Source organism: Strix aluco, chromosome 2 (assembly GCF_031877795.1).
Source record: "Strix aluco isolate bStrAlu1 chromosome 2, bStrAlu1.hap1, whole genome shotgun sequence".
Lineage (NCBI taxonomy): Eukaryota > Metazoa > Chordata > Aves > Strigiformes > Strigidae > Strix > Strix aluco.
In genome coordinates, this window is record NC_133932.1 from 49466911 (window position 1) to 49490826 (window position 23916).

At 40.0% G+C, this 23916-nt stretch overlaps 1 protein-coding gene across 4 annotated transcripts; it reads left to right on the plus strand.

Annotated features, from left to right (window-relative positions):
- Positions 1-212: 212 nt before the first annotated feature.
- Positions 213-23880, plus strand: ACOT9 (acyl-CoA thioesterase 9). 4 transcript variants are annotated; one of them, XM_074814646.1, is made up of 16 exons: positions 213-394; positions 1874-1965; positions 3547-3573; positions 6566-6611; positions 10217-10387; positions 10481-10518; positions 12631-12714; positions 13320-13423; positions 14535-14608; positions 16742-16809; positions 17770-17881; positions 19056-19146; positions 19634-19719; positions 20424-20511; positions 20666-20816; positions 21069-23880. In XM_074814646.1, exons 1-16 carry the CDS (start codon positions 381-383, stop codon positions 21125-21127), a joined length of 1305 nt encoding a protein of 434 aa, XP_074670747.1. In that variant the 5' UTR covers positions 213-380; the 3' UTR covers positions 21128-23880. The 4 variants fall into 4 exon arrangements, with proteins under 4 accessions (XP_074670747.1, XP_074670748.1, XP_074670749.1 ...); XM_074814647.1 differs by lacking the exon at positions 3547-3573; XM_074814648.1 differs by lacking the exons at positions 213-394; positions 3547-3573 and adding an exon at positions 5005-5103.
- The last annotated feature ends 36 nt before the right edge of the window (positions 23881-23916 follow it).

Below are 23916 nucleotides of genomic sequence, written 5' to 3' on the forward strand. Positions count from 1 at the left end.
AAGACTTAAAACGACCGCGGTGTTGATTAGCAGCAAGCCTCACGCGGAACCCGGCGGGCAGCACCCACCCGCTCTGCCGCGGCCCGCCCAGCGCCTAACGGCGGCCCCAACCCCCGCCCCTCAGCGCGGCCCGGCTGTGGGGGGCGCGGTCGCTGGCGGGAGGCCGGGTCCCAGCGGCACGGCCGGCGGCCCGGGGGCGGGGGGTGAGGGGAGCCGGCGGCGAGCGGCCCTGCCTGCGGGGCGCGGCCCGGGGCGCCGCGGCGCAAGGGCCGCGCACGGAGCACGTTCGGTACCCGGCCCGCCGCGTGCCTGGGGCGAGCGTGGCCCCGGCCCCAGCCCCAGCCCCGGCTCCGTCCCTGGCCCCGGCGGCGGCGAGCGCCATGCTGGCCACCCGGTAAGGCTGCCCCCGTGCCGCTTAGCCCCTGCCCGCCGCGGCGGGGGCGGGGGAGGGGGGGGGGCGGTCGGCCGAGACGCCGCTCCCCGAGGGGAGGAGGCGGCGGTTCCCCGCGGCGGTGCCGGGGCGGGCAGGGCCCTGGGCCGCCGCCCTGCCCCGGGGGGTGCGGTGCCGCGCCCCGACCCTCGCCCCGCGGCTGCCCAGCCCTCTGCGGCGAGGGGGGCTCGGCCCGTTGGCCGGCGGGGCGATGCCAGGGCGTGGCCCCCTAAAACTTGCACAGCAGCGGTGCAGGCAGCGCGGGTCCGAGTGATGGCGGCCGGCCGTGTCACTGCTGGCCCCTCTGGGCAGGAGGAGCGGCTGTCACCCCCCCTCAGCGCGTCTGAATGTCACCCATCTTGGGGAGATCCTGCCGGGGCGCAGGCTGGGCCGAGCGGGGAGTCGTTTGCTGCCTGTGCCATGAGACACGAGTCCAGAAGCTGCGCCCGTTATAGGGAGTTTTCCCCATTGCCATTCATGTCCTCTCTGGGGCGTACGAGACACTGCTGGCTTCTGAGGGTTTTTTTTGTGTGTGTTCCCTTTAACTCCCTTAAGTACTCCTGGTATACCTGCAGACAGAGGAAGCTTATGTGCAGGTACGTATGTGAGGGATGTATATAGAGAAACATGTGTACATGGGCCTCCTTTTCCTCTGGAGCCTGGAGACTTGCCATTTTTTTGAGGTGAAACCCCAGCCTCAGCTGAAGAAAACGAAGGGACAGGCAACCCACGTTCCTTGTCAGGAAAATGCCGTGAACTGTCGCGAGGGGTTTTCCTCCTGCTGACCCTCTGTGTATTTTTGTGTTACCACTACACAGTGGAGGAGTCACACTGGCTACTACCTGGTTGAACAGTTACTGAATTGCTGGGTGGATTACATTCTCTGAAGGGTTTTGTGGTTGTCCCTTTGGCTGAACAGCTAAAAGGATTATATCCTGCACTTTGGGCTTTTTCTGAGTTGCAGCAGTACTAAGCCATGGAGGAGAAGACCAGGCTTAGCTGAATGGGACTGTGTGGGAGGCCTTGTGATATCCTTCTTGGGGTATTCCACTGCTGTGCACACCAGCCAAGTGCAGGAGAAGTGTATGGTTAGGGTCATGGATGATTTCCTAGATGCACACAGACCCCGTCTGTGTTAGGATGTCTACAGAGTAGAAACTGGTGTTTGGTTTAAGCTGGTTGTCCCAGGGCATCTGAGTAGTCAGTGAAGAGAACAGTTACCGCCAGCAAATCCTTCTTCTTTCCTGTTTTCAGATAAGGACAGGTATCAGTTGGAGTTTCAGCTGGCATGAACTGTTGTAGTGATTGTATCTGGTTCTAAAAATGAGGCTGAAAATAAGGAGTGGTGTTTCTGAAGAAATCAGCACCATTCCAAATATAAATCCTAAGTTATTTTGATGGCATTGGTTTTAATGACACTAAATTCATCCGTTCTGCCTATAGGTTGTGCATCATGCGGAAGCTTCCTTCTGTTCTGGCTAGGACACTCACTTCTGGGACCAGTGGCTCCCCAGTACTTCCTGACATGTCTGAAGGTAAAGTAATTGGCTGTACTTTGGAAGATTTAGCAATGTTTCTCGGGAGTTTATTCTTTGAGGTGGTGGCTCTTCTTTGGATAACGAACATGCCCTTGAATGTTAGCTCATAGTGTAAGTGTTTAGGAAGTAGCAGAAAATCACTGTGTGTGTTTGAAGATTAATGGCAACAAATATGTACAATCATTGAAGCTGCAGATTTAGAGGCTTGTCCGGTTCTTTAGTCTTGGAAGAGCGTGTGATTATTTTCTGGAGGAACAACTGCTTCTCAGGTTGACTCTAGATAGAAAGTCAACATAGTACAGACAGGTATTATGGCAACTGCAGAGAATGGCCAAGAAATGGAGGAACTGAGTGGAAATAATGTTTTACAGAACTTTTAATGTGTCAGTACCATTAATTTTGTAAACTTAGAGAAATCTTTTAATCAGATCAGCAGCATTGCCTTGTGAAAATGCTCTTGTCAATAGACCTTTGTGTTGAAAGACTGTTTTAGTGCTCTAATAGTAATAAACCATAATGTTCCTGTTTCAGAAGCTTTTAAAAAAGTTTTCTTGCATTCTAATCCTATTCTAATCGCATGTATTGAGAAAGGTGGAGAAGGAAAAGGGCTGGAGACAAGTATAAATAATTTCTTCAAGAAGTTCTGCTTGTTTCTGAAATCTTTTCCCCTTTGTTATTTGAATAGAAACCACGGGTTATCCACTAAAAGAGAAGATGAGGGTTATTCATTGTCAGAGAACTTTTTTTCATTATTGTTATTAAATAGTAATTTGGGAGGTTAAAGGAGAGAAGCAAGGATACAGAATATTGCATACTTGCAAATACTGCTCTGCCCTTTTATTTGGATATTTGATAATAATACCACCTAGAAGGGCAGTAAAAATAGTGAAGCAGTGAGGCCATCCTGGCCTTGCCTCTGATTTGTTTCCAAGGAATGCTAATATTTTTTGGACTATAACAACTGTAAATATTTGAGATTCTGTTTTGAAATTGTAACATTTAAATAATGTTATACAAACTTTTGCTGATACGTAAACTAATTTCTGTTAATTTGGATTCCATGCTTTCAGAAAACACCAAATACTTTATTCTTACTAGTTTTCCACATGCTTCCTCCCAACTTTGGGTCCCAGTTGTGAATGCCCTCATTTCTTCCATGCTTCTCCCAAAGGCTACACCAAGCAGGACTTTGGAAGTTTCCTCTGAGGTAACTCTCATCCCGCTTCCTGAAAAATACTCCAGATATTATTTCCAAAGCTAATAGTGTTTGTCAACAATATATGGTAGCACCAAGTTTGAAAAACTGTTTGGAATTACATTGCAAGCAGATACTACACAGATCCAGTAGGCAAAGGAACTGGAAAGCTGGCATTGAAGGAAAGGATGAACTCAGCTGAAAATACAAAGGTACTGACTTAAATCAGGCAAGGACAGGTTGCCTTCAGTTGCTTACTAAAATTAAGGAACATATGCGTAAGTGAAACTCAAGCAGGTAGAATAATCAGGTAACTCCTTACTAGATGTTGTTTGCATTGTTTCTTTTAATTGTTACTCTAACGTGTGTTTTCCACTCCACAGGACACTTACCCATTCATGTGAATAATGGTGTGTTGTGGTAATCTGTACATATTTCAATATTTGCTATAACACTAAACTTACTCAGCTACTGTTTTCCTTACTCTAGCATTCATGAAAAATGAAATGCTATTATTCTTCTCTGTCGACTTGCTTAAAGCCTCTTTGCCTTCAGTGAATGGCTGTGATCTTATTTGTGGCAATATTGTTGTACTAGATCTCTGGCAGCACACCGTGTTTCTGGTGGCGTGCCGGGTAACTCCTTTCTAAGAGGCTTGTGGGGTACAAAATCTCTTGCGCAGCAATTCCTGCAGTACTTAGCTTCATTTTAGACATTTGAACCTGCATCTTTAACTCAACTCCAGACCAAGTTCTATACCAAAACTGGTGGTACAATACATTGTAGTGACCTACCTGAACCTGGAATACAGCCTGGGGAGGCACCAGCACAAGGGGGCACAGATCTCACTGTCGGAGATAAATGCACCGATCTTGTCCTGCTGCCCTTGTGTCCTTCGTCACAGCACAGTGCAAATAAACTCAGACCCTGCTGCTGCGGCATTAACGATCCACTGATCACAGTGTAGGGTATACTGTGAAATAAGCAACATGATAATGACAGATAAACTCCGTTTGCTGCAGTTGTTTTGCACATTTAATACATTTGCCAAATAAGAAAAGAGAAAAAGTTTATGGATTTTTATGCTAAATTACCTTACAACAGAAATTTAAGTAAGTAACTAATATCTAGAAGAGTGATATAGTCTTCCCAAGGCAGGGAAAAAAAAGCAACTGTGCACTTAGGAGCCTGTAAAATGGACTAGATTTATCTTGGCAACATTTTAGAAACACTTTCACGCTTTGTCCCTTTTATTGTTAAAATAAAAGTTATGTGTTCTCAGCCTGGCAAATGCTTACTTGTATGCTTAAAATTGAAATCAGAAGTATTAAATGGGACTAACGGTGTATATATATTTGCAGGTTTGGACCTGAGATTTTTTTCAGCGCTCTTTACCTCAACCTTTAGAGTTGAAAAGGAAGGTGAACTTAGTTTAAACAGAGAAAAGTGCTGTTTATTCCCCCTCCATCCCAGCACAGTCTGCACATTGTGGGAAAACTGAGGTTTTGTGTTCTAGAAGCTGTAACAGTGTTTCTGCTAACACTGTATTGATCCAGTGTATGCTATGGCAGCTTCACAGGTGGAGTATGAGTAACAGGAAAGCAGTACCCATTCTGTAAACAAACCTGCTGCTTCTTTCAGACCTTCCCCCCTTCCAAAAAAAAAATCAACCTTAAATTTTCAATCAGTTTCTTTCGTTGAAAATTTTTTTGTTCTTAGAATTAGTAGTAGAACTCTTCTAATTTCAAAACATGTTTTTAGCCTAATTTCCTAAAGAATTGAGGCCTAAGCAGTCTGTTTTGTCTTTGTCCGCTTATCTTCTTGTCCCGCTCTTCTTCCAGAACCTTTTGTTGCTTGATGTCAGCCAAAATAGACGAGCATAAATCTCGAAGAGAAACGTGTTTCCACAAGCTTTGTGAAAATTGTCTTCCAAATCAGAGGTTTGTTAGGGTCCCAGAGCTGGTGTTGGGGTCAGCCCCGGACCGTGGTGTTTGCTGGCAGGTGGCAAGTGGCTGGGATCTGTGCACTGGCTGGCTGGGAGCCAGCCCCTTGCCTGCCTCTGGGCTAACCACAGCTCATGGGCAGGCGAAACAGAAGCAGGCTGGGAGGGTAGGGATGGGAGCTGAGGGTGTTGCAGGGGAAGGAACAAGAAAGGGGAGGCTGGGGGTATTGCAGTGGTGGTGGTGTGGGGCACTTTGGTAGGAAAGCAGCAGAAACTGAAGTGACTGTATGGAGAGGAGGGAGGCAGAGCTGAGTGGATCTGGCTGAGAGAGGGGTATGTGATTTACCTAGGAAATCAGGCTCTGCTCGTTCCAGGGTTCACAGGACAGCTTGCTGATCATTGTGAATACTCTGACTGGGCATTTAGCTTGAAAAGTGCCAAGCCTGATGATGTCTAATAACCCAAAAGTTACTCAGAGTTACGATCAGCTTGTGAGTCACCAGCAGCCCTCTTTCTGTTTCACCATGAAATTTTGGATTTTTTTTGGTAGCCCTTTCTTGACGTGTCCCTAACTATTTTGTCCTAATATTTGAACGCCCTTGTATAAAAATATTTGTAAATAAGCAAGGAATCCCTACTATACAATTCTCAACTTCTGTTCTGAGCTTGAGAATTGTTGCTGCTTGTTTTTAGGTGTTTCCAAACAGCATACATTCACCAGCCTAACAGTGATGGAGCAGTTTGATAGATTTGATGGGACCTTAGCACACTTAATAGCCTCATCCGAGGAAAGAGTAGAAAACCTGCTTATGCAGATTATTCTTAAAATTTAGGAAAAACTTGTGCAGAACTAGTGTTAACTTTGATGGTGCAAACAGTGCCGGAATCAGTTTTATAGGCCTGTCTTCAGTGTCTTAACACTGTGTTCTTTGAGAGTGCTTAGAATTTAGGCTATGAAACCCTGCTGACAACAGCCAGTCTGCTGACATTACCTGCCTTCATGGGTGCAATTATTTAAATAGTACTCTTCTCATTCCCTGTCTCCCAGCTGCACTGTTCCTTTTTATGTTCTTTTATGACTTTCTGATTTGTGTTATCTCCACAGTTTGTTTGTGTTTAGGCTGAAATATTTTCACATCAAAATTCCTCAATCTGATCTCGATCCGCTCTGTCTTTCAGCTGTTAATTAGCACTGCAGGTGCTTGACTGCATTAACAAACACTCTTTGTTGGCTATACACGATAAGCTATGGAATCGTGTTACTCAACCCATTATTGTGATATGCCTACTAACAGCATCAGTAAATTTGGCCAAATTTCTGTTTCTGGGCTGCTATTTGCATGACTTTGCTTAATTTTCCTGTTCTGGGATGAGGATTGTGCCTTTTACACCAGGCAACCTCATGTTCATCACTTGCAGAGCTAAGCTTGATTTGCTTTGATTTTTTTTTTTTTTTTCAGTGCGGAGCAGATTGAGGGATATAGTGGGAGCATCTACCAACTGGAGGTACAGTGTACATTAAATGTATTCTACTTTATTTGTGAAACCCAGGTAGAACTCAGCATTGTGGTAGTGGAAGTTAACAATGTTAGCTTGCTGACTGGGGAAGAAAAAAGATCCAGCTAAAAAGTAATGCAAACAAGGTTTCTGAATTGTTACTTTGTGAGTCACAAACTTCTGAGGTTTCTCTGACAGAAGATCTTAAGCACCAAAGGAACAAAATATGTGATCTTGATGCTTGTTAGCTTTGAATCTAATGGAAGTTTAGGAGCTATAGAGTCTGGCTGGAAATGTTATGTTGCTGTTACTTCTTGAGTTATCTGTAGGTGGATTACCCATATGGTGGATTTATCCTGCACTGGATTCAGAGGCAGCTGAGCTGGTTCAGTGTGAAGCAGGCCATATTACAAATGGCCCGGCAGCACCTATGTCACTTTGGAAAATTGTCAGCTTGGGATCGGTGTCTCCTTAGTCAGGAGCATCTCAGGCATTTCTTTCTTTGCTGTAACTTAATTTTAGATTAATTTGCATATAATTTAAATCATTGACGGTTTGGCTTTATTCAGGTGACTTTTCTCCCCCTCTGTTACGTTGAATAAGCCAGAGTTGACTATAATCCTCTACTGCTAATAGTTCTGAAAAAGGCAGTATAGCAGTCTAGGGGAATTACGTACTGCAGTTTGGTTGGTCGCATAGTTATTGTATTGATTGTTAATTTTCTATGGCTGTGTTTGCTGAGCACTTCTTTCAAACTTTTTGCACTGATAGGGAAATGAAGAGAGGCTTGCATGGGTGGAGTGTCTGATGTGTCCGGGCCTTCTGACTAGGTTTATCTAAACAGGATTATAGGCACACTAAAGAAAATGCCTGCATCTGGGAAGCTGATTTTTGCTTAGTATTTAAGCAGAAGGGGGCTTGAAATTTTTGGTAGGTCAGCTGAAAGGGCTCTAGAAGTTGACTTTTATAAAGGCCTTTCCTGCAGCCCAGAATGGCTGGAGAGGAACCATGCCACATGGAAATACCATCTGAGGATTGAGATTTTAGGGGGCTGTGGTCAAGTCTGATCTTCTGTCCATTTCTTTTCCCCCACTGCTCCCCCACTGGAAGAGAGCAGACTGAAGCCAGGATCACCACAGCAGTGTTTTTCTTAGATAGGTATGTCCCTTATGCTGTATAAAATACAGCAGAAATGGTTTGCAGAGTACTGTATGCTTCAACTACCATGAAGAAGTAAAGCTGGGGAGCCCATAGCTGGGAGTACTCGAGAATGATGGGTTTAATATGGGGAGGTCTGGAGGACATGGATCACATAGCCTTTGAGATCCTGCTTTTAAAATGGAGTGACAAAGAGTTGATACATGTGGAGACTGAACAGCCGGTGCTTTAGTTGAGTTAGGCCACAGAATGACTAAAAAGGACAAACCTAAGAGAATAGCTTGATAGGGGTCCCAAAATGGGAACTAGGGAAGCAATGATGCACGTACCTCTGGATTGCTGGGAAAGGGGAGAGATGCATGTTGGAGGAATGCCTTCGGCTGTTAATTTTGCTAAAAGGAAACTTTGGTTCATGATTTCTCTTGTAAAGGCCAGTGGTATTTTGTATTAGAAAGAAATATCTTGCTTATATATTTAGTCTGGGTTTGTACTTAAATTGTAATTAAAATGATTAATCTGTTCATTGCTAATTAGAATCTAGATAGAGTTGTGGCCATTTCAGAAATCAATAATGTAATTTCTCGGAATGTTTAGAGTAGGTGTTAGTTAATACTTAGATGAAGTATTGTTACTGTATGACTAGTACTGCAGTGTGTAACAGTATTTATCTGTTGAAAAATGTTATTGCCTTGAGCCCAATACTTCCGTATATTGAAGAGTACATTCTGAAGCTGAAGGCAAGAAGAATTCTGCTGCTGACCTCAGAGGAGCCAGGATGGGACTGGTGAAAACAGGATATAGTTAAATTTTTATTCTTTGGTTTCTCTGTTCTTGTAGACAAATTTCTGATTTACTCTCTTGTTAATTTTTCTTAAACCTTTCACTGAAAGACCTTGGAAACAAATCTTTTAAAAAGCATAAAGGTACATCATTTTAGACATTGCATCTTTCCTTAGTCATCTAGTATATTCTGGTTTTTATATGCAGTGGCATAACTTCAAACACTAACCCCCTAGAGGAGTATGTTATCTTTCTATTTTCTCTGAACTGTGCAGTAATCATGTTGCCCAGATGAGGTAAACCATATTTCATATTTAAAACAAACAAAACTAACTGAAATTTTCTGCTAGACTTTTACTCTCTTTGATCATGGGTTATTCTTATTTCCCCAAAAATTATGAAACAGAAAAGAGGGAATATAAATATGTTGAAGTGTGACTGCTTTGTACTTTTCTAAAAACAAAACTCAAGCCAAAAAAGTCCTCATCTTAAATGGCTAATACCCAGAATTCATCCAAAGTCAAAGCTTAAGACAAATTTTCTTTTTGGTGAAAAGGTTCTTTCTGTTGTTTTCTTTCATATTTTTTTTTTAAATTGGTTTTGTTAAACACAATGGCACTCATATCTCAGCAATGCAGCATGCACTACCGAATGAATGGCACGCATCCGCAAGTTTAAAATTAAGTTTGGTTACATAGTGTTTTATGTCTTCTCTTGCTCTATGAGATGGATTCATAGTTTTGCATACTTCTTGGCTTTATACCGGAACTGTTACATTTTTAACCCTTAGGTTTTTAATGCTTTGTTGTTGATTCTGGGGATGTTATGAAAGACTTGCTCTATTCAATCAGGTTACACTTTTAAGGGAACGCTGGAGGAACAGGTAAGAGAGAGTGTTGGGGAAGATTGTTATACATACCTGTACAAGGAGCCAACTTGGTAGATTGGAAAGAAGTGACAGTAAGTTGGCCCTTACTCCCTTGTGTGAGTTGCAACCTCTCTGACTTGGTGGTGCTGGAAAAGCAGCTCTGAAGGGGTAGTGCTTCCTTTTCTGTGTTGTTTCTATAGCTTTCCTGTATAGTCATAAAATGACTGGGTAGGAAGAGAGAGAGAAATATATTCATTTTCCCTTTCTTTTAGCTTGCTGATCCAGTGTATGCTGTATGAGCTAATGCTGGAGAGGGAGAACTCACCTGTGGATGATAGCATGTCTTAGCAGATTAGTTATCTTTGTTGTTAGTACTAACTGACACTGTACATCTGCTTTACTTCTTGGGAGAGATTGTAAGTTGACAGTCAGTCCTTTAAAATTGGCACTGTAGGAAGAGTTGTGATACAGTAGCTATGGAAGACATGAATATGCACAGACCCTCATAGGTTAAATTACATCTGATTTGCTCTTTTCAAGGGGAACCATTTTGGTAGCATTCAGATCATCTCTGGTGCAAAGTATGTGCTTGCCACTTGTACACAAAACTATTTAAAAGTTTTCCGCAGTAGTCTTGCTTAGTATATCTCATTATGTGCATTTCACTTTCTTTTCAAGGCACACTGTATCTTCCTATTTTTACTATTTTTTTGTTTTCATTTTGATAATTTTCAATGTGCCATCTTTTAGCTAGGGTTGCAGTTCTGTTGTCATACTCCAGACGGAGTGTTTTTTTTTTCCTTACCAGGGATCATGTGCAAGCAATGCAAGAAAGGAAAGCTCTTCATACTTTACTGGCAAAACGACAGGAAGATCTCCCTCCTAGGAGAATGAAGGATAGCTACTTGGAAGTTATTCTACCTCTAGGAAGTCAACCTGAAATAAGAGAAAAGTACTTGAATGTACACAACAGTGTAAGGTAACAAAGCAACCATGTTACACATACAGGAAAGCGTTAACTTTCATTTACTATGTATGTAGGTATTTGACTGTCCAAAAACGTATCTTACAGGTTTGGAAGGATACTTGAAGATCTTGACAGTTTAGGAGGTATGTATCTATGCCCTTGTAAAGAATGCACAAGTAGGGCAGACAAAGTGAGTTTGAGTACTGTTGAGCACTGTTTGGTATGATATAGTATGACCTCAGGGAGGGAGTCACATCAATGGGCTGTTTCAAAGGGGAGGGAAAAAAAGGAAAGATACCAAAGCTGAAAGAGAAGAAAAGATGATAAAGAACAGACAGAAGCAAAATTGCTCAGCTTCAGCTTCTTGCCTCTGCCAATTTTATAAAGGACCAACTATGAAAATAATTTACTGAGAAATGATCCTAGATTATGAATCTGCATTGAATATTAAATCAGAGAAAATTTGCAGAGTGTGCTAGTTCAAATTAAAACATATGATTTTTCTCTTTTAAAAAAAACACAAAACCCAACAGATAGTGAGGTGCAGATATTTTAATTTTCCCTTTGGGGAAAAGAGAGTATAATCTGGAAAGAACAGAATGTATCCGTTGAGAACAAATGAAAAACACTTGATATAGATCTTGGGTTCTGTCTCCAAATTGATGTTAAGGGTAAAAACAATTCAGTTGTTTCATGAGTTAACTTTCTTTTTCTCCTTTTCATTTATTCATGGTCTTTAAAAGTTCAAGATCCTTGACTTTTGTTTTGCAGCTAAATAACTCGTTTTACCTTAAGATGTCACCAGCTGACTTCCTTCTTCATCAAAGTTCTGTAGCTGGTTGGGACCATTTTGATGGAGGTTTTTGACAAAGAGTAGGGGCTTATTAACAGAAAGTTCTGAATAGGACAGGGGTTTTTTTGACAGGAAAGAAAGCCCTTCTGTGGGTCCAGATGGGCAAGACTGAGGAAGGCAGAGAAACAAGTGAATGCATGTCACCTGTCTATCAAGGATAAGCAAGATAGCTAGATGATTTATATTTATTTCTGGGATGTAGAAGATACTGGCTTCAGTACCTGTCCTGAATTAGAAAAGGAAACTTGAAACTATTGGCTACCCTCCATTGGTAGATGAGATGAGCCTGTTTTTCATCCTGTGCCATGTTTATTTTCCCTGGAAATCTGTGAAGATCTTAAGTTTTTCTTTTTGTAGCACAGAATGTCTTTGCCTTGTTTGTAGTCATATTGGGCTTCAGTCAGTTCCCCTGGGGATGTGTCATTTTGGGTTTATCAAGATTCTGTCTCAATAACATGGTATTCAGGATGCTGGTCAGCAGTTTTCACAGGAAAATGTACTGTTTCATATCCCTCCCGCCCCACCCCAATATATTCTATGATCTGGCAGATGTACTGCATAAAGGTCTGATCGACTTCTAGTTTTTTGTCTTTGGCAATAAGATTCAGATAAATCCCATTCAGACTCTTACTAATCATATTGATGTCATGAGTTGATAGGCATAACAGTTTTTAGAATTGTGACCAGTAATTTTAGGGAAAAAAAAATCTTAGATTACCTGGAAGGACAGAATTTGTCCTTCTCTCTTATCTCATTAAGTACAAACAGATACTCTTGACTATGTAAATCTGTGTTGAGGGAAAATCACATGAATACTAGAAAAAAAAAAATCTTTGCACGCTTGTATTATTCTAAGGAGTATGTTTACTTGGATGTGCACTTATGAGCACAGCTAATCAATTTAACTAGTGGTTTGGCTAGTAGTAATTACAGTATGATGAGTACATCTGACTATGTTTTCATGACTGTAAGGCACAGTTTAATCTGCAGCTCTTTAAAGGTGAATTTGAAAATAAGTCCTCAGATAGCACATATCCTTGGACAACCTGCATGAAATCAAAATAGAGGGTTGGAAGGATCTGAGACAGTGGGCTGCAGGGATAGAGGGAAGAGATTACATGGGATTGGAAGTGGAGTGATGAATTGATTTAAAGTGCTCAGCTAAATTTCTCTGTGTGGCATGTAAATATGCAGATAACTGAGACAGCTGCTGAATTACTGGGTTTTTTTATAGCAATCCTGTGAGTTACATACATGAAAATGTGGAAGTCCTGTGCACTCTTACAGTATGATACTTCAGTTTGTGTTTTGCAGGTACTTCTCATGCTTCACAAAGATGTCTTTGATCTGCTCCACTGAGGTTTCTGTTAAAGAGCTCACTCCATTTTTGGTCTCTCCACAGTTCTTATTTGCTACACTCACACCAAGCAGGAAATGCAGCCAAGGTCTCCCTTATCAATAGTTACAGCTCTGGTGGATAAAATCAGTAAGTGACAATTTTGTCAGTAGAAATGGTTTCATCTGTTTGCCTTACCCTTTCAGCAACTACTGCCTTTTCGTGGTTGTTACTGAGGATAATTTCTTCACTCTCCTGTTTAGTTTACTTCATCTTGTTTTGGCTTTGAACTCTGAGCACTGTGGCTTTTGTTGAAGGGAGGAGGGAGGAGGGTTTTGTGGATGCTTTTCAGCATTTCATATTTCCCTTCCCTTCAAAATACAATTTTCATGCTTCCTGCACTTCTGTGTTTGGTTTTATTTTGGCAAGTGAGTTTCCTTAGTTTCATTATTGAACAGTGTTTGTTCTGGTGGGATTGGACCTTGCTTGTGTCGCATGTTCTTCTGAACACCTCTGTGGGTCTGCCATCCGTCTGCCTCCTGTGTGCCTACTTCCTCCTCCTGTTCTGGTTTTAGGAGTCTGAAAAGGCAGAAACGGCAGGCTAGCAGTGTGGTCCCTCGCAACAACTGTCTCTTCCGGGTTGTCTTTGTGTGTGTTGCCACTTGCAGAACATGAAAAGGTCTTAGAGTGTCTGGTCTTTCTAATATTAGATGTGAGTGATCTGTCTCCAGTAACCTCTAATGTTTGTCTTGTAGATTTGTGCAAGAAGATTATATATCCAGACTGTGACATCAAATTCACAGGCAATGTTTCTTGGGTTGGGAGGACCTCAATGGAAGTGAAGATGCACATGCTGCAGGTTAGTTCCTGTGACTTCTCTCCATCTTATGACAGACATGAGGTGCTTCAAGGGGAATTCTGGATGATGGTATTAGCAATTTAAATTATATTTTCTAGAATAACTGTTTTTGAAGGACCTGAGACAGCCCTAGTGTTTCAAGACCAAAGTGACTTCCAGTAGTCTAGGTGCAGCAAGATCTTGCTAATCTTTCTTAAGACATGCATTTTTCTTAACCAGCATTTTGTAATTAAATTGCAACACAGTATTCCCTACAGAAAAAAATTGGTGGCTGTGCTCTGCATGTTCTTAAATAAATTTCTCCCTGCTTTTGAAAAACTTTATTTTCCTTATACCTTTTCATTTTATAGATTTATAAATTTTAATGTTGATATTCAGATTCAGTATTAAATTGTATCTCTTGTGTTCAACTTATCTACTGTGTAGCACAATTTTTGTAATAAGTTATTAAATAGTAAATAATAGAAAGTAAGTGAAGGGTGTAACTAGGTTACACTGTTCAGGAAGCAGAAGGAATATTAATAATTTAAAAATTCTTAACATTTCTATTGAATATTTACTGTCAATTGATTAGTTAACTGAAATGTCAATTTAATTATTTAGACTAACAAAAATATGCTATAAACACTTAAGTGGTGTTAGTGGCTATAATTCAGATAAACAGGTAAATCTCTGTTTATTCAGTTGGTCTCCTTAAGTAAAGTCTCTGATGTAGAAAATAACGTTACACCTTTACTGTCAGAACTCCTCACGGTGCTGGCATTTGTGGCAATTTGGTATTGACAAAAAAATGTTTTGACATTTCTCAGAATAAAGGGTAACTCGGTCCTTTTACAATGCCGGTGTTGATTTCCTCCCCTCCCAGCTGAAGGTAGTAGTTAATAAGCATTCCCTGTTTAATGTTTACATTGCAGAATTCCTGAAACTAGAGTTTTAATTTGTGTTATTTCCTTCTGTTCGACCTGTCGTGAGAGATCTTGTAAGGGATGACAGAACGTGAAAATAAACAACATTAACAGTGTGCTGGCATAGTTGATGTCAGCTGAATAGCTTGCTAAGCACATTTACAATTTTAGAGTTTAAAAATATAATTGTTTCCTGTCTCTCTTAGCTACATGATGGTGATTACAGCCCTGTGTTAGATGCAACCTTTGTCATGGTGGCCCGGGATCCAGAGAATAAACGGTAATTTGTAGGACAGAAAAACAGTTTTCAGACTCCTGCTGTGGTGAAAATAGCAAACATGTCAGCTTGCCATGTATGTGTATAGGCCATACAGTGTAGGTGATAAATAAATCACATAGTCAATGTTTTCTGCTGTCAAGTGTTACTTTCCTGCAGCAAGCTTCAGAGCATTGCTTTCAGCAGTGAGATGACACCAGGAATTGTTGTTACTCTTGGGATCTGACCCTTTTCTTGAACAGATTTTCCTTGTGCCTGAATAACTGGTCTGATGAACGCAGAAGTGAATGAGTCTGCTAGAAACCCACCTGCATTCTAGTAGTTGTTAGAATTAATTGCCTTCTTGCCATAAAAATGGAAAAGATTGAGTTTCAATGGTTAAATAGTCTTTGAGTGAATAGTGCTGTTAATTCCCTAATAGATACATGATAGGTGTCATCAGAATAATTCAGCCTAAAACTTGCTTATGTAAGTAACATGGAACTGGTAAGTATTCCCACAGAACTTAAAAAAAATCCAGCAAATTTTCTTATTTTTCTGGTTTACTCTCTCTGTAATTCCTTAGTCATTAAACTAACAGGCTGCTCAGTTTCAGTTTTGGTTTATGATTCCAGCACCAGAAAAATTGGTTGTATTTCTTATCTCTTTCTTGTATAGCCTGCAAAAGTAATAAACAATTTTCTGTTTCTAACTAATTTAAATAATTGCCTGTATTTAATGAAGAGGGATATGTTTAATGAAGGGGTTTTGCTTGGCATAATTATTTAGTCCTGATAATGTTAGTTATTAGGTTGGTTTCCTTCAGATTTATGAGATCTTTTTATAGCTCATTAACATACTATACATTTAAAAAAAACAAACTTATATTTATGGTTCTCATTTTAAGGACTTATTTTGCAAAAGAATTACATAAAATCTGATGTAATTATACACTAGCAGATTGACTGAGGACAAACCTACATGGACTTGTGCAGATAGATACAAGCTTCAGAGGCTGTTCTTCAAGCCAGCTGGCCACAAGCCAGCTGTGTTTTGGAAGCATTCTGTCCATATAAGGAGGGCGTTTATTCTATGTGAGGTAAAAACCTTTCAGAGGGCTACAGGGTATGTTAGATTGGTTATAGTGCCACAGAAACGTGGTTGTGTGCCTTTTGGACCATTGCAGGCTTGCATCTCAGCAGCCTGGGGCTTGGACAGGAAAGCTAATGTAGTTGTGTCCTGAGCTGAGGAGAGGGAGAATGAGCTCCGTGATGGAGAAGGAGCTGGTGTATCTCCAAAATCCAGAGGTTTAGCAAACCAGTAAAGAGCAGTTTGTTCCAAGTGAAAAGATCCTCTCTGCATGTCTCTTGTCACCAGGCTGAGTAAAGACTTGGGGTAGAGGTGAACTGTTCAGCAGATATTTGTGTGTGCGTATGTGTATATATATTGTTCTGAGTATTTGTATAAATGTTGAAAATGGAAAAATAGTAATTAGAAATTATGGGGAAGAGTGGCTCTTGAAAATAAGTATTTGCCTTTCTTTGTGAAAAGAAAGAATTAAATGTTATATAATGAGGTTAGAGTAAACTTATTTGTGCAGTAAAATAAACATACAAGTTTGTGCTCAAGGCAGCCTCATATCATCTTCTTTGATAAGTGGTACACGTGGTAAACAGCTTCTGGCTGTTGATAAGGCTGTCATGGGAACATGTAGATTATAAGAACGCTTGCTGGCTCCGGCACTGTGCTCTTTCTATTCCAGGAGGAATGATACCATTCAAGTTTTGTGTATCTATTTTAGACTATCCTAGATCATCACATCTTCATTTGCTGAGTTTCTAAACAGCTTTCTGCTTGAATAATCTTCATTATAATCTATGGATACAGTTTTACCTCTTTAAGAAGCATAGATTCATCACTTATCACTTACTCTTTCTTAATTATACTAGATAGTGGTTGGATTACTTCAACTGTCTCTTCAGAGTTAAAATTAATGTGTTATTCTGTTGGCAGATGTATTTATTTCTATGATATAACCTGAAGTTTGTATTTTCATCTTGTATTGTCTATGTAAGCAAAAATGGAAGACTGTTATAACGTATTTACAGGACAAATTCTTGTAAAGTTTGTAACTTAAAAAAAAATTCCTGTCCATAGGCCAGCGTTTGTTAATCCACTTGTTCCTGAGAGCCCTGAGGAGGAAGAAATCTTCAAGCAAGGAGAATGTATGTCATATTTCCTGGTAGTATGCACATCTGCCTCAGGTTCAACTTAATAGCTGGAAGGAAGTAAAATTCAGAAGTTCTGCTACTTACAAATGCTCCTAATTTGTTTAAGATCAGATTTTTGTTCTGTCACGTGTTGTCAGTAGCCTAAGAGAGTTTAAAAGCCTCTTACGTTCTTGGAAACTCTTTGGCTAAGGAGACAGACAAGGGCATTCCTGATGTGCTCTGCACCTCCACTAGACCCCTCTGTTTCCAGGATGCTCACTCCACCTCAGATCGGAGTGCAGGGCAGGCTTTCCTAGTGCTCTGAGTGATTGATTGCCCACATGGTGGGTCTACTAGGTGCATCATAGCTCCTTACCTGTCTGGGGGCCCATGTTCCTTTTGGAAGGAAACTCCAAAAGAAAGGGGGAGAGCCAGGGAAGGAGTGTGTAGTTCCATCTTCTTTTGTTTCAAGCTGGAATTTTAAATCAGGGAATTAGAGAAACATTAAAAACTGAATAAACTGAACAGAAGACCTTTTAAGCTAAAATTTCCATCAATGTGGCCTGTGGTGATAAGCTCTATCATAAATTTACATTCTTGTACCATGGGCAAAACCTGAAGAGGATTGTTTGTTCTGTAGGGTTTCTTGTTTGATACGTTTTTCTGTACTTTGAGGGGAGTACTTAAGTTTTCTGTAGGAGTGGTGGGTGGGTGTCATAGAATATATATAAAAGGTCTTCATCACATTGGTGAGGTAACAGTGAACTTCTGCCTTATTTTTTCTTTGCAGTCAATTCTAAAAGCCAAACTTCTGTTTGAATTTACGGGACTGTGAAGTTACAGCCTTTAACTTACAGGGGGAAAAAGAAAAAAGGAAAGAGACAGCTCATTCCAGGTTAAAATCTTCAGAGCAAAGCCAAATTTTTTTTCCTTTTTCTTTGAACTGTAATACAATTTTTTTGTGTGTGTGTTTAGTGAACAAGCTGAAGAGGATTGATTTCAGCACTGCTTCCTTACTGAAAATGGCTCCCACTGCAGAAGAAAGGAAAATTATTCATGACATATTCCTTAATACATTGGACACAAGGCAAGAAGGGGAGGTGGGGTGGGGTGGGGTGGAGGAGGACTGAAGTCTTATGAAAGAGAAAAGTAATGTGCCTTTTGAGTGGGTGTTAGTAAGAGGGTAGTATGGAATAAACACACGCATTTTGTTTTCCCATTTAACCGTTTAAATTCTGTGGCATTTTATTTGAAACACAGGTACAAACTTTAATATGATGTCTGCATCTCTTACAAGAGTCTGTTGTTAAAGAGTGTTAGCTGTGCCAAGATGGTGAAAGTGGTAGTGTAAGCACAAAGAGCTTCTCAGCAAGCTGTTAGGAATAATCTTGAGGAAAAAAGGTTAATGATGTTTAACCAAGTAAGGGAATGGAATGGTTTTGCAGCCATGTGACTTGCATAATCAAAGAGTTTTCTGCCATGATATCTAGAAAAAACCCTGTGAGGGCAGGAATTGGCCATATTTTGACTGGGTAACCTTGCAATGTGTTTTAAATATAATACCTGACAACATTATTTGAGGGGGACTGTTGTTGACATACTTCTCTTATACTTGAGCTTTGTGTGAAATCGTCCAGTGCCAGTGGTGATAGAACAGTGTCTAATAACATTAGTGCAATGTTGTATTTGTGGATAATTTATAATTTCTATAATTTACTAACATTAAACAATTGTTATTTTCAAAACTGTTTACCAAAGTGAGACATGCTTTCCCTTAAAATTAGCAGGTGTATTTTGTATGCATTCTGTCTGGATTTGAAAACCTCGAACCATCTGGATGTTTGATGTTGAGTTACTCTGTTAGTTCACTGTGTGCTTTTAATTCATATTATGAGTCAAAAAACAGAATAAGGCTTTTCTGACAAAGTGTGAACTCTGTGGTTGTGATTCATCTTTTCTTTCATGTACCTTTCTCAAGCTCGTTCATTCACGTAAGGTTAAACATTAGCAGAAGTTTTTGAAAGAGCAGGAGTATAGGCTTATTGCAGTAACAAATCAAAGTATCCCTTTAGATAAGGCTTCAAGGTCAGTTGGAACAGTGTTTAGTGATAGCATTTCTGGGTTTTGGGGGATTTTTGGTGGTGTTGTTTTTTTTTTGTTTTTTTTTTTTTTTTAGTGTATGTCTGCATTTGCTGTTTGTGCATTTTTTACTTGCTGAATTCTGCTAATGTGGGCTATAAAGTTTATTGTCTCTTCCAAAGGACAGTAAGTTTCCGGAGTCGTAAATTACCACCCAATTCAGTGTGGATGGAAGATGCAAAGCTAAAAGGCCTACAGATTTGCCATCCTCAGGTATTTTGAAAAATATTAATGAATTACAGAAACAGTTACTTATGATTTGTCTTGTAAGACTAGTCAAGCCATTATTTTGTTTCTGTTCTGCAGTCCTTGCAATTTATTTTGATCTTAGTTTCTTTTGCCATTTTTCTATTATCTGTATGGATTGCCACTGCAAATAGAAGATTTTTACTTTGTTTTCTTACCAGACTATTCATTTTCTATAAAGAAATTCCTTTGCAGAGTGTTTAAGTTGGGCTTCTAGTTGCTGAAACAATTCTGAGTTTTTATTGTATGTTGTCAGATGAGTTGGATGAGATCCTATTAAGTTGCCTCAACCATTTGGATTTTTGCATATATATTTCAGTAGTGCTTTTTATACGTTCAGATGCTGGGAGTTCTGTTAAATACTGTGAACTGAAGTGCAGACTTCAACACAATGCTTTGAAAAGAATATATGTAATACAGCAGGTGTTTTTTTTTTTTTTGTTTCTACATACAGGAACGGAACATCTTCAATAGAATCTTTGGGGGTTTTCTCATGAGAAAGGCATTTGAACTGGGATGGGCAACTGCTTGCAGCTATGGGTGAGTTGTAGGCCTACGATATTTATATAATCCAGAGCCCTGTGCACATGTATGTAGGTTGGGAAGCCAAGCTAACCAACCTAATGAGTAGAAAAGACCTAGCTATCTAGTAGGATCTTGCACTATTAGTGCACAGCACTGTTTTACTTGGAGCATCTGTTTGTATTTATGAAGAGATTTGCATCTTGCTCCTTGGAGCTTGGTTTTTAAGCATTGCATGTCAAGATAGAAAATAGATCCTTTTTCTGTTTTCTTTAATCTTACCAAGCTATTGAGATTGACTTTTGAAGATATGTTTTCTTTCTAAACATATAAAATAGACATTCTATCAAATAAATATTACATCTTTTCATTCCATACACAAGAGGAGTGGTTTCTGAACTTCTAGTAACTGATTGTGCTTAAAAAGTGTGACTGAGGTCATCACCCAACAAAGATCTATGCATAGGTTTAATGGAGCATGCATAGCCTGATAGAAAGTGTTTTATTTCAGTGCTTGGAAAATTGAGGCCTAAGCAATGATGGCATGAAGATTGCCTAGCAAGTGTAAGTCATAAGATACAGTAATGATGCAATAATGTATCTTTAGAGAGTGTGTATTTTTTGCATGAGAGGTTTCATTAAAATGCTGACAATGAAATATTTTAAATTTCTCCAAACATCCTCATTATTCTTGAGAAGAAATTTCTCTTTTTCTTGCTCAGGAGTTCCAGACCTTTTATTGTATCTGTTGACGATATCATGTTTCAGAGGCCAGTTGAAGTTGGATCCTTATTACTGCTTTCTGGACAGGTAGGAGAAAAACTTTTCTGTAGTGACTTTTAATCACCGATAATGATTGGTGCATTATGAGAGTGTGTGACTTTTACCGTAAAACAGAAGTCTGTTACAGTTTTTCAGTGCCAGTGATAAATTACAAACTATAACTCTTATCTTAACTGTGCAGGTCTGTTACACAGAAAAAAACTACATCCAGGTTCGAGTACACAGTGAAGTTTATGATGCAGATACCAGGGAGCACCAGACAACAAATATCTTCCATTTTACATTTATATCAGAAAATGAGATCCCACAGGTTGTCCCCAAAACTTACGGAGGCAAGTATCCAATTAATGCATTGTCATCATAACTCTGTGGACAAAACGGCTTGCTTTCTGTTTGAACGTTGGTCATTTTAGTAGGTGGACTGTTGGCATTTGAATAATTTAACAGGATTTCCTGGCAAGCCACATTTATTTTATGCTTTGATGACAATGTGGATTGCTTCGTAATCTTGCCATTCTGTGTAGTTGCTGTAGTACTGATACTGAGTTACTAATGTGATTCTCTATTTCTCCACCTTATTTCAGAGTCCATGTTGTATTTAGATGGGAAACGACACTTTGCTGCAATCATGAAAGACATTTGACGTGCTGAAGGCTGCATCAGCAGTGTAGCAGCATGCTGTCTTGGAAAGAGTTGTCACCAGAGATGGCTAACAGACAGGTGCTTGCAATACTAAAAAAACCCACCCCAAAACAAAACCCCAAACCCCACAACAAACTCCACCTTTTTAGTGCTATTTATGTATTTGCATATATTTGGATTTTTTATTCTCTGCTACTAGGGATTGCTGAAAGCCACTTTTACGTGCTGATGCTAGGAAAAAAGGCTGAAAAAATACAATCTTAAGCTTTAGATAGCTTCTCTGTCTGCTTTGAGAGATCTCATTGCAACCTTTGCTTGTCACCATCTGCCTTCTTTCTCTTAGTAGCTCTCTTTTGTGTTTCCCTGTTAAGGGATAGAAGTTCTGTCAGAGGAATGTGTGCAATAAGTAGATACACACAGATGAATTCATTTGACCTACATTTTTGTGTAAATTAGGTTTAGGGTCTTTTTTTTTAACAAGGACACGTGCATCTGGGCAGCACCATAAACTTGGAAGTTACTAGTGTGTGCACAATGTAAAGCAGGTGTTTCCCATCAGCTGGGATTTTATAAGTTTGTTGCAGCTCCTCTTTTGGATAGTTTGACGTTCCCATGGGAGGGAACTGATTTTTGCAGTGAAATGAGGTGGCCAGATGGTGTCTTCTGGCATTCTGTTTGCATACAGCTGGTCCTTGCCAGCCTCTTCTAACTTTTTTTTTTTTTTTTTGATGTAACTGTAAGTGAGTTCCTTAATGAATTGTTTCTCATGGTCTGTAGAATGGAGATCTGATTGGTGAGATTGGGTGGGACTGGGAAATGGCACTGCAGAGCAGAGCGTTTTGGTTTGTTAGGGACTGGGAGCAGGAAAGGTAAAATGCTGCTAAAATGGTAATGGTTATGTTTGATGCTGGAGTTAGGGGTCCAGAGAATCTGTGTTGGCCAGCAAACAAGTCAGCGGCTGAATGGTGGGGGGATTTTTATCACACTGACTTTTTATCATACAGCTAGAGGACAGCTTCCTCAGCTGAATTATTAGTCTGGTTCCATGGCAGACTGTAATGAAACATGAATATTGCACAGCTTTATAGGTTGTCAAGTTTACCTGTGAAGGACAGAGTAGTTCCCCACCACAGAGGGGACACCATGGTGGACATAACTATGGCAAATAAGTAACAGGAAGAAAGTACTTGATACTGAAGTGCTTCTGATGTGGTGGATAAAGTTTTAATAATCTCCAGTATCTGGCAGATAAAGCCCAACATCCTGAAATTAGGAAGGTGAGTGGATGGGAGGCGTCAACTTTTAGCAGTGAGGATGATTAGTCCAAGCACAAAATTGGACCTGTGATACCTTCAAATCAAGACTGATACCCTGTCTGATCAAGACACCCAAAGAGTAGTAGTTGGGCTCAATGGTAGGTTAAATGGATGAAATGTGATGTCTTATAATACATGAGAATAGACTCTGGCTTCCTTGCTAGGTTTAAAATCTTTTGAAATCAGGAAGCAGCAAGTAGAATTCATGTGAATCAGCACAGATGCATGAAACAGGTTGATAAAATAAAGCAACCTGTTGAAATTTTACTTCTGCAAAGGAAAGTTTGAGACATTCACAGTTAGGACCAGCTTCCTTTGGTGCTAGGATAGCACGAAGGTCACGACTCCTAACAGCTGATTGCTATTCATGTCAGGACGGTGAGCACTGTAATAACCAGCGTGTTATACATCAGCCTTTCCTTTCTAAGATTTGGCTGCCTTTATCTGTAAGTTAGATAGTTTTCCAGTAGAGGCACAAGGGTGTTGCCTGATCCGGATCAGGTGAAGGCATTGCAGTGATAGTAAGCTCTTGGTTCCTTACGTAGAGTTTCTCTCTATAGCCACGCTCCAGTGCTGATGCAGTATCTGTATGATGATATAATCTTTTTCTTTAATGATTATGACACTGTGGATATATATTTTATTTTCTGTTTTTCTTCTTTTTAAAACTCTTTGGAATCTGAATATACTTGACTGACCACACAAATAAAGGAACTGAAATTCTATCCCAGCTTTTTCCCCTGTTGCTGCATTGGTCACTGTTGGCTGTTAAAAAATAAGTAGGAAGGCAGGAAGTGGAGGGATCTATTTCAGAACTATGTGTTACTTCTGATTATCTGCAGATTTTTACCGTTGACCCAGTGGTCCTACCTGGGTCACTTTTGTGTAACATTTTTAAGTTAAGGGGGTACCAAGTTCTTTCTCTACTGCCTTTTCAGCGGTATTTGAAGATGAATTTATCATAATTTCTAAATTCAACCTTCAGGAAAGGATTGGAGAGGAGAAAAAGAGGTTAATAGAGTAGGGATCAAGGTGTGACATCAGAACCTCTGGACACAGTGAAGAAAATGAATCCTGCAAATGAAGATGCTTAGAAGAATTAGTGTGCTGTTGAAGTTCATGATAACTTAATCACGTACCACAATCACAGTAGTTATAGCAATGTATGTACAGTCATACAGAATGTGTGTGTGTATATATATATACATATGTAAAAGATATAAAATATATACAGTAATAAACAGAAAGACATAGAATATGTGCTCACATATTTTCTGCTCTGAGAAAGTCACTCCAAGTTGTTACCCTCTCTGATAATAGGCTAAATGTATCTTTGTTCAAGGGTATTATTTATGCACATCGCTGTATACCTTTGTGTGTGATAAAATGGTTCTCAGATCTCACATTCAGAATTAAAGTATTTTAACATACCAATTAACATTGAGTTTACATTGCAACTCAGTGACCATCCGTC

Excerpts from the sequence above, each read along its gene's own strand:
- ACOT9 (XM_074814646.1), top strand. Across the intron at positions 6,612-10,216 it reads GGAGCATCTACCAACTGGAG|GGATCATGTGCAAGCAATGC; the intron begins GTACAGTGTACA and ends TTTCCTTACCAG. Across the intron at positions 10,519-12,630 it reads AGATCTTGACAGTTTAGGAG|TTCTTATTTGCTACACTCAC; the intron begins GTATGTATCTAT and ends GTCTCTCCACAG.